The sequence below is a fragment of the Neopelma chrysocephalum genome, unplaced genomic scaffold (genome assembly GCF_003984885.1).
Source record: "Neopelma chrysocephalum unplaced genomic scaffold, ASM398488v2 Primary Assembly neopelma1_98, whole genome shotgun sequence".
In the NCBI taxonomy this organism is placed as follows: domain Eukaryota; kingdom Metazoa; phylum Chordata; class Aves; order Passeriformes; family Pipridae; genus Neopelma; species Neopelma chrysocephalum.
This window is the reverse complement of record NW_020897761.1, coordinates 4,746,916-4,756,872: the sequence shown is the minus strand read 5'-3', so window position 1 is coordinate 4,756,872 and position 9,957 is coordinate 4,746,916. Positions and strand designations below refer to the sequence as shown.

General features: G+C 57.5%; 2 protein-coding genes across 2 annotated transcripts; one reads left to right on the top strand and one right to left on the bottom strand.

Moving 5' to 3' along the window:
* Window positions 1-2,904: 2,904 nt before the first annotated feature.
* Window positions 2,905-5,414, bottom strand: HTATIP2 (HIV-1 Tat interactive protein 2). Its single transcript, XM_027694711.1, has 5 exons — window positions 5,207-5,414; window positions 5,016-5,123; window positions 4,777-4,914; window positions 3,969-4,030; window positions 2,905-3,397 (listed from the first exon to the last, which is right to left on the bottom strand). Exons 1-5 carry the CDS (start codon window positions 5,375-5,377, stop codon window positions 3,172-3,174), a joined length of 705 nt encoding a protein of 234 aa, XP_027550512.1. The 5' UTR covers window positions 5,378-5,414; the 3' UTR covers window positions 2,905-3,171.
* Window positions 5,074-9,013, top strand: LOC113973024 (1-phosphatidylinositol phosphodiesterase-like). The gene is made up of 3 exons (XM_027694660.1): window positions 5,074-5,342; window positions 5,669-6,427; window positions 6,644-9,013. The coding sequence occupies exons 2-3, from the start codon at window positions 6,188-6,190 to the stop codon at window positions 7,757-7,759; spliced, it is 1,356 nt and encodes a 451-aa protein (XP_027550461.1). The 5' UTR covers window positions 5,074-5,342; window positions 5,669-6,187; the 3' UTR covers window positions 7,760-9,013.
* Window positions 9,014-9,957: the final 944 nt, after the last annotated feature.

The window sequence follows — 9,957 nt, the reverse complement described above, 5'->3', positions numbered from 1 at the left end:
AGGATGCTTTGCCAGCTGTCCAGGCACCCCCTGACTCAGAGAGGAGCTGGTGGCAGTGTGGGCTGGGTGAGAGGTGCCAGCAGTTTTCACAGCTCAGGACTGGGAAGGACAGCGGGGCCATGGCACCGCATGGGAAACCCCCATAGCCCCACGCTTGCTGCTGAGCCATTGGGAATGCAGTTATTTCTTCTCATTAATCTTCAGTAATAAAGTCAGCATTGGAATCCCAGGAGGACTTGGGTCTGTGGGACCAGGAGGTTTGTGCAAATGCTGTCCAGGAGACATTGAACACCCTTCTGTGCTCTCCTCCCAGCTCCAGCCAGGGCTACAAGCCCCTGGAAAGCAGAGACACTCCAGGCATGTCAGGGGCATGGCCCCATCTCTGCAGACCTCTTGCTGCTTGGAGGAACTCAGAGCTTCACCCAGTGAGACACCATGAAGGAACTCAGTCTGTCCCCTAAAGCTTTTATGTCCTTTACCTCTTTCAGCCCTAGGTGGGCAAATCTCCTGCTCCTGTGGCTCTGCGGTAGTTCAGTGATTGATGCCCTGTGATCTCTTCCACAGCTCTAGGGTGGGGGGGCTTAATGAGTGCACAGAGCAAACTGGGGAACTGAGGTACAAAATGTGTGAGGAAATTCCATGCAAGAGGGTGATAAGGAAGTTATACTGTGTGCTGGGATTGCAGTTGTGCATTCTAACAGAGATGTCTGAAACACTGAAAAAGAAACTGTGTGCCACTTAAGCAGAAACAAGGGTTACACAGAAATAACTTGCATTTTCCACAGACCTTTGTCCAGCAATAAATGTTTGTTTCGTGTGTTTCAAGGCTTTGGAGTGCTAAGAAAATATTTCCAGTAAGAAACTACACAGACCTTCCTTTCCTTCCCACGACAGCTTAATTTCTTTAAGAGCCCTTCTGGGAGAGCTTTTTGGAGATCCAAGTGCACTCTGAGGACCAGATTGTCTTGTGTACACAATGGCTGGTTTCCTCCAAGAGTGCTCTAGGCTTGTGTCTTGCAACTGCCCCCTAAAAGCCATGTGGAATCTCCCACTACACCACATTTATCCTGGGCCCTGTTATTTCCAGACTTTATTATCCTTTCTAACAACATGCCTTTTATAGAAAGCACCCTAGCTGCTTTGCAGTTTCCTGGTTCCCACTGGAACTTTTTAAAAACTAGTATCATATTTAAGAATGTTGACTTTTTGGTACAGGGATCACTGCAATTCTCACCCAGGAGAGTATTTGGCAATTCATCTGAGTGCTCCTTCTGGCAGACTTTTAACCATGTGTTCTAAAAATGGGGTTAAAAATATTTTTATTTTTTTCCCCCTGCGTGCTTTGGGACAGTCATGCAAATGTGTGTTCCCTATGGAATGATGCTAGTGTGAGCTCTTTCACAGCAAAGGGCAATGCAAGTAATTCCTCAAGTCTTCCTGTGATGGCTCTTTTCTTCCTATAGAGCCTAATCACATCCTGTCCCTCAGGCTCCCTTTCTGCTTCTCACATAGTCATAATTCATTTTTATGCCTTTAGGATGCTTTCTTCAAGCCTTCTGTGGCTTGCCTTTTACCTGTAACTTTCCAGAGCTTACATTCTTTTTTCAGTCTCTCTTCTGTATGCAATTTTTACTACTTTTAAGGTCTTACCACTTCAGGTGTTCATTTCCACTCCCCTGTATAAGCACATCCCCTTTTTTAAAAATCTCTTTGAGCACTGGAATGCATTATGCCTGTGTAACCCAGTGCTGCGTGCTTGAACAGCTTTCCTGCTCCACAAGTTCAACACCCCTCAGAGACTTGTGTGACGCTCCTGACCAGCCTACCTCTCATCTCCCTTTGGATATGAAATTTTACTCCAAAGGTATTGTATTTACTCTCACTGGTACAGTCTGAGCAGTAACTGTGGCTCTGTGGTCCCTTTGAACTGAGCCCCACACGTGGTTGAAGAGTTGCTCGGGTGCAGGCCTTGCACCATCTCACTGCCTCTGCCAACTTTCTGAGGTCCTGCCCAGTGATTAAACTGCTTGTGTAGAGGACAGAGACGAGATCCAGGCTCCCTCCATTTGCCACATCCAAGTCACTGACACAGGAGCCACGGGTGAGGTCAGAGAAAATCCTGAAAAGCAGCATTACCCGGAGTGCTGGGACTCTGGCCAGCTGGGAATTTGGGAGTCACGTAAGTCCTGCATCCCAGCTGTCGAGCCACCAAGTTCCTCGACCCCGAGCAGGAGGCCTGAGAACGGTTGGGGCTGCAGCTGGGACAATGCACTGCTCGTCGTGCCTGCTCCATGCCCACAGAAGGAACCTGCTCCCCTTCTGGTACTTGGGCAGCATGGGGCAGGGGCAAGCTCGCTCCAAGATGTGCATGTGGCTGGCCTCAGCTCTTGCACATGCACAGCACTCTGAGGAACATGGGTCTGAGCTCTGATTCATTTATATAAGGAAAGCCCAGAGAGACATGTGGGGACAGGTGTTTTCAAGTCAACCCAAGTATTTGCGTGGTGTTGATGTGACTACAGGCACCAAGCAACAGCGCAGGCCCGAACAGCTGCGTCCCTGCAGCGGTCCCTCTGCACCCTCAGCAGATCAGCGAGGACAGTGTTGTTTGCAGAGACCTGCTGTGGGCAGAGCCAGCCCCAGGCACCTCAGCAGCTGCTGCTGAGCACTCAGGAGCTCTGCTATCCTAGCAGCACTGGTGCCACCGTGTGCTCTGTGAGGTGCAGCCTCTGCACAGACAGCTGAGAGCTGATTCTGCCTTCCTGTGTCCATCTACTGCATGGCCGCTTGCCTGTGGGCATTCCCTGTAGTGTTACTAAAAGACACAATCTGGATAGGTAAGGCTGGGTTGTTGATGTGCAGGTGACAGGTATAATTTAAACACAAAGCTGGCACAAACAGATTAGTCATAGGGTTTTATTCAAGGCCTGGATTACGCCACTTTATCTGCATTTGCTTGTTGGATCCAGGCAGCAGAGCACATTGTTTCTCCTCATCCAGCATCTGCATTTTTGATTCCTTGACAGAATGACCCACTGTGTAAAGTGCACCCACCTCTGGCTCCACATTAGCCATGTAAGCACCCTGCACCTCTCCCATGCGTGTGTTCATCCTCGGCCCAAAAGAGCGTCGGAATGGTGAACCAAGCTCTTTCCTGCCATCCCTTTTGCTCTACATGCCCTGCTGTGGCACTGCCTTTCCCAGCTCATGGATGGCCTTGTTCTCCAGCACCTTCACCTTCTCCTCGCCTGGCTGCAGCACACAGGCCACCATAGCCCTGGCCACTGTTTCCACAGGCACTGAGTAAGCGGTGGGGCAGACCCGAGCGACAACACCCAGGAACTGCTGAGTTACCCACTCCATGGGCCGGGACTCCTGGCGCTTGCACAGCAGCACCCTGCAGAGTAAGGAGGTAAGGTGGGGTCAGCCTGAAACCATCCCCAGGGGAAGGCTAGAGACTGGGTTCTACAGCTGCACCAGGGCGCAGACCAGCTTCCTAAACCCACAGGGCTTTGGGGCTTTAGCAAGGCCACAAAATGAGACTGAACTGAGCCCCTGGACACTCAACTCCTTCTCCACTGTGCTGCCAAAAGCAGGATGCCAGTTCTCCTAGGCAGCAAGAGCGCAGTGCAGCTGAAAGGACACAGGGAGTACTCCCCCCCTGCATAAGGTCAAGGTCCATGCGGAGATAATCTCCGACCTATGTGCTCCAACCTCTGCTTTCAGCCCCAGCTTCTTGTCCTTGCATGGCACGTGGCACTAGCACTGGGATGGGCCATGGGAAACTGCTGCAGAAAGCAAGCTCTGCATTGGGAACCAGTCTGCTCATCCGTGAGCTGCATTTGCAGCTGGTGGCCTTCTCCACTTCCCCCTGCTTATGCATCCTTTCTCCTTCTCCATCTCCCAACCTGCTGCCTTGACAACCCTCCACCCAAGCCCTGTGCCTTCCCTCCTCCACTGCTACTCACGCTGGCCGGAGAATGGTACAGCGATCAAAACCAACAGCCTGGACCAGGTTCTCCACTTCTCCCTGTCAGAGCAGTTGGGCAGGAATGAAAGGAGACAAGGATGACTGCAAGCACCATCCCTGCCACTCCGTGAATGGGCAGGAGGGAGTTGCTGAGCTGTGGGCAGGACGGCACTAATGCCAGTGCAAAGCTGGAAGAGGCCAGGCAGGGAGCAGCTCTTCAGGACAGGCAGCGTGGGGCGAGTGCCCGCAGTGGACACAGACTGTGAGTCAGCAGCGCACCCTTGCAACCATCATGTTAACTGCAACGGGCCGCTCCCGAGAGCAACTGGACTTTGCATCCAGCCTGGGGATGGATCCAGCCGGCACAAGACGCTGGCAGACAGCTGTGAATCCAGCAGGTGTTGGGAGCGGCAGCACACGACATATGGAGAAAAAAGCTTTTGCGATAGGTATGGTCCCACCTGGGGAGCCTGTGGGCTCTCCATCCCTGGATCGTTCACATCTCACTGGGACATAGCCTCCCCACCTAGCTGTGAAGCAGCCTGAGGCTGGGGAGCTGGGACTGGGCAAGAGACCCCAGCGAGTCTGTCCAGGTTTAAAGAGGGAGATAAACACTGCATGCAGGGTTATGCTGCTTCAGACGAAGCCAGTCACATAGCAGCCCCTTCCCTTGTCCCACAGCACCAGGAGGACCCCCTGAGCCATTTGCAACTCTTGAGACCTCAGCTACTCCTTCCTTCGCGAGCATCCCAGCATTCTGTGACTCCTGCACGAGCACCAGGAGCCCACCCCGGCTGACTCCTCACCTTCACGCGGAGGTAGAGGAAGCTGCTCTGTGCGTTTGCCCCCTGGGAGGACTGCAGGATAAAGTGCTTGCAGCCCCCTGCCCGCGCCAGCTCTGCTGCCTGCGCCACGTAGTCCCGGTCCACCCGGACAAAGCCGTCCTGCGAGTAAAGGGGAGAGGAGGGTCAGCAGGGCAGGGAGCGCGCAGGCAGGGCAGGGGGCAATAAGGACCCCTGCTCTCCCGGGGGGGGGGGGCACTCACTGCGCCAGCCTTGGCCCTGGTGGTGCCCAGGCAGCAGAAGCCCACGTCGTGCCCCTGGAAGGCAGCGGCGTGCTCGCCCAGCCGCTCGAAGTCCACCACCGCCTGCTCCTGCGGGGAGGCCGAGGGTCAGCGCGGCCGCCCAGGAACCCCCGCTCCGCAGCCGCCCCCGCCCCGGGACCCGACCCCCGCACCACGGCCGCCTCCGCCTCCTGGCCCAGGCTCAGCCGGCGCCGCCCGATCAGCGTCACCCGGGCGAAGAGCCGCCGGGACAGCAGCTCACGCAGCAGCGCCCGGCCTGTCTCCCCCGAGCCGCCCAGGACGAAGCAGGTCCGGCCGCTGCCGCCACCCGACGCGGCCGCCATAGCGAGGAACGCCCGGCGGGACTGGGGCGGGTCCGGGCGGGAGCGGCTGCGCCGCCGCGCTGCGGTCTGTGCCGGGCGGGGCGCCGCGCCCAGGGAGCCGCTGCTGCGGCGGGGCTGGGGCGGGCAGCGCGGCGGGGAGGGGCGGCACGGGGCCGAACGCAAGACGGGGCCGTTCCCAGGGCCGGGGGGAGTGTCTGCCCCCCGCCCCGGGGGCTGCCCCGGGGATCCCCGCTCAGCCCCGCTGGAAGGTGTCGGCTGGTGTGTCCCCAGTTGGTGTCTCTGCAGGGGCAGGGCCCAGCGCTGAAAGCGACTCCCGAGGATCCCTGTGCCCGCCCTGCTCAGGCGGAGGGGATGTGACCCGGAGGGATGCCCAGAGGGGTCTGTGACCTGTCGGGCGGCTCCTCTTCAAAACCCAGTGGGCTCAGTGTGTGCTGCCGACAGAGGTGCCCTGGGCAGGACGTAGGCCACCTCCCGGGCAGCCTTGCAGTGATTCCAGTGTGCAGCAGCCACCGGTGGCTGAGGAACAAGGGGATGAAACCCACTTCCCACGGAGCTCTCGCTGAGCAGGTCCTGGGATGTGCTGACAAGCACAGACCCGTTGCACCGTGTCCCTGCCTGGACGTTGTCCCTCTGACAGGGATGAGGCTGATCATCACTGGGGCAGTGCGGGTCCCACCAGGACATGGTTCTGGAGCAGGCGTGTGGGCACCCCAGGCTCTGCGAAGCCTCTCCCATGGGGCCATCAAGGGGCCCTGCGGCACCTCGATCCCGTTTGTCCTGATTCCTGGGGAGGGAGGTGCAGAGGCCTGAATGGCTGCTTTCGGGATCAGCCAGGCAGTTTTCCAGCCTGGTATGTCTGTCAAGCGCTGCCCATGGCCGAGGGCTGAGGATGAATCCCTGGTGCACGTGCCATTTGCGAGGCAGGACACGCGTCATGACTGTCACCGGGTTAATGGCTGGCATCCCGCTCTACCTGCCAGTGTGCCACCGGCACCCACGGCCGTGCACCCCGTCCGTCGGGCTCCGCTCCGCAGCCACAGGCAAACCCAGGTGAGTGCAGGAGGGGGAGTACTGGGAAAAGTGCTTGAGAGTGGGAGGGGACAGTACGCTGCAACTGTGAGTATTGGCAGCAATGTGTATGGGGCATGTGATACGTTATAGGGTTTCATGGTGTGGTGGGGATACCACTGAGGAGGGGTGGGATCAGGATACATGGGGGCCATGTGGCGGTTCCACGGCTCATGGTGTGCTTCTCCTCCATGGCAGGGCTCAGGGGGGCCAGCCAGGCGCCGGGGTGCCCGCTCTCCTGGTGGCATGGAGACATGGCGCCGGCGTAGCGCGGCATTCGACTGCGTGCCCCAGCCGGCAGCCTACTGCCCTGACTGGATGGCAGAGCTCCCCGACGCCCTGCCGCTCTCCCGCCTCTCCATCCCTGGCACCCACGACTCCCTCAGCCTGTTTGGTGGCCGGCGCCTGCGGTGTCAGAGCTGGGGCCTGGAGGCCCAGCTGGCGGCCGGCATCCGCTTCCTGGATGTGCGCTGCAAGCTGTCACGGGGCGAGCTCCGTGTCTACCACCTCTGCACCTTCCAGCGGGCCAGCCTGCGCGGGGTCCTGCGCCGCACCCTGCGCTTCCTCCGTGCCCACCCTGGCGAGGCCGTGCTCATGCGTATCAAGGAGGAGCTGCCCATCTTCTCCCGGCCCGGGTTCGCTGCCCAGCTGCATCGCTGCCTGCTGGAGGAGGGACAGGGCTGTTTGTGGTGCCAGGAGGAGGTGCCAACACTGGGCCAGGTGCGTGGGAAGATTGTGGTACTGGAGGCACTCACGCGGGAGGTGCTGGGCATCCCCTACGAGCAGCTGAGCATCAGCGATGCCTGGAATGTGCTGTCACTGGAACGCAAGTGGGCCCGGGTGCGGCAGCACCTGGAGAAGGCAGCTGGCGGGGACTCCACCACCATGTACCTCACCTTCTGCTCTGGCAATGGGCTCTTCACCTGCCCTGAGGAGGTGGCCCGCATTGTGAACCCCCGCTGCTACCAGCACCTGCGGCGCCGGGGCAGGCAGCCTGTGCGCTGGGGGGTGGTCATCATGGACTTCCCTGGTTCAGGGCTTCTCCGGCTCATCGTGGAGAGCAACGGCCTGCAGGCCAATGGACACAGCACAGGAGTCCCCGGCACCCCCACAGCGCCCTTGCAGCATCCCCGCGGCAGAGGGGACAGACGCCGCAGCCGGCACAGCTCCGCTCGCTGCCTGCGCCGGTGCCCATCGGGACGGACAGTGCTCCCGGCCGCACGCCTCTGCCGAAGGACATCAGTGCCCGTAGAGCAAAAGCGGATTTCTAGGTATCGCAGAGCACCAGGAAGTGTTCGCGTGACGGTGGTGTGACAGCGGCAGAGGCAGCAGAGGAGAGCCGACAGCCCAGTGGTCGGAGCTGGGCAGCCCGGGGAGCTGCACCTTGCACATTGCTCTGCCCGGAGGAGCCAGGTACAGTGCTGGGCCAGCCAAATCCCCACAGCACAGCAGGGAAGTTGGGGAGAGAAGGTCCTTTTGGGCCAGTGAGTCCTCCCATAATATCCCTCTGCAAAATAGTCCTTTTGCTTTCAAGGGTAAATAAAAATAAAAGAAGCTAGGAAAGCACTCCCTATGTTGCCTTACCATTTCCTGTCAGAAAAGTGCAGAAAAGACCTTTTGCTCTTGCTGCTCAGATGTGAAGGAGTCTGTACCCCTCTGCCCATGGCCAAAGCACAGTTAAATTGGTGTCTGTGATCATCTCGGTCTTTAAAGCAGAGCTGCAGGAGGTCAGAGGAGGAGGAATTAATTTCAAAGGTGACAAGAAAGGGAATGTCCTTCTCCTTGTTATTTTAGCTTTTGATTTTTTTGCAGGGGCTTGCCCCAAAAGTCAGGACTCTTAGGGAGAGCCAACTTCAGCAAGTGCTGCCAACCCTGTGCATGGACAGCTGGATGGCCACAGGAGCAGTGATTCCAAAGGGGCTGCCCTGTCCCCGGGATCACACAGACAGGGGATGCTGCACAGGGCAGAGTCCAGTGATTTGCAACAACATGGGCAGCATGGGCAGGGCAGTTTGTGGATTCACAAAAGCGAAGTGATTGGGACATAAAAAAGACCTTAAAACCAGTGCCAGTGCCTGCCCTATCTGCAGATAATAAATCAGCAATTTAAATAGAATGGCAAGTCAAATGACACAGTAGTTCCTTGGAGCAGAAGGATAACCAAGATCCCAAGGGAGAAATCATCAAACTGCTATGTGCTGAAGGAGGGAGCTGGGAAAGAGAAGAGGAACTTTTTTAAAAGAGGAAAGCTCAGCCCTGGCCTGCCAAAAGATGAAGGATGTCCTCAAGGATACTTCTGTCTCAGAGGAAAACACAGTGCCTGCCAGAGGGGATGCTGCAGGATTTCCTGGCTGGAGGAGGGGATGTTTTTTGCTCCACAGGGGCTGGCCCTGGCTGGAGACACAGCTCTTGGTGCTGAGCACATTCATCTGCTGGGCCGGGGAGGGGAACAGGCAATAGTACGCAGTGGGTGACAGAGGTGGCAGACAGAGGAATCTGTCTCTGGGCTTGCTCTGTGAGACAGGAGAAGATTGAAATCTCTGCATTAAACCAGACGTGACAAAAGCACTGGTCATGTTTGGGGGGGGTGGTGGCCTACTCTGTCATCTGCCAATGACTCCACCACCTGTGTTGCCTCTGCGCCAAGCCAGTGTGACAGCTCTAAGTATTGCTCTCATGCCAAGAAGATGGGTGCTGTCAAGGGAGGGCCAGGCAGGTTAGTGGTTGGCTCGGCATTCCAGGAGTGCACAATGCCATGGGGAGCTAGGCAGGGCACAAGCAGAGCAATCACAGTTCCCAGGAGCAGCTCTGCAGGCTGAGTGATTCTGCTGTCACTTAGGGCAAGGACTGCTTGCATGGCTGAAGGGCTGCCCCTGGATGTGGCACGTGGAGCTGCACTCCAGCACCCCATACCCACCCTGTGTTCCAGCTCACTGGCCCGGCAGGGGTGCTGGGATTCCCCAGGTGGGCAGAGTCACTTGTTTACACCCTACCACACAAACAGTGAGATAAGGTCAATGTTACCTACGCCCCTAGCATCCTGTTTGGCAAAGCCTTATCTGTGCCACCCACATGTGATTGCTGCCAGGTGCCAGGGAGCAGCAGGCAGCATGGGCAGGGCTACCCAAGTGGCAGTGATGCCCAGTGAAAAGGCTCTCCATCACTGCTTTGGCAATGGAAGGCAAGAGGCAGAGAGCTGTCCTACACCTGAGATCGAAGAAACATCTCTGAGAGGGACAAGAGTGGGCAGGAGTGATTTCCCCAAAACTAACCCTCTATTCCACAGCCAGGGCTGTCCCAGTGTTGCAAGTTCCCTGTGGGTGAGGGGTGTAGGGTACCACTGTCCCTGGACTGTCTTGGAAACATCCCTGTCCATCTGGTCCTGACTAATCCTTGCAACCATCTCACCCCTCCAGTCCAGGGTGGCAGTCATAATGCGTCTCCCTGTGGCCAAACACTTCCAAATTGTGAGAAAGTTTTTATCGGGTGCTGCTCTCCTCCAGGATCATCCG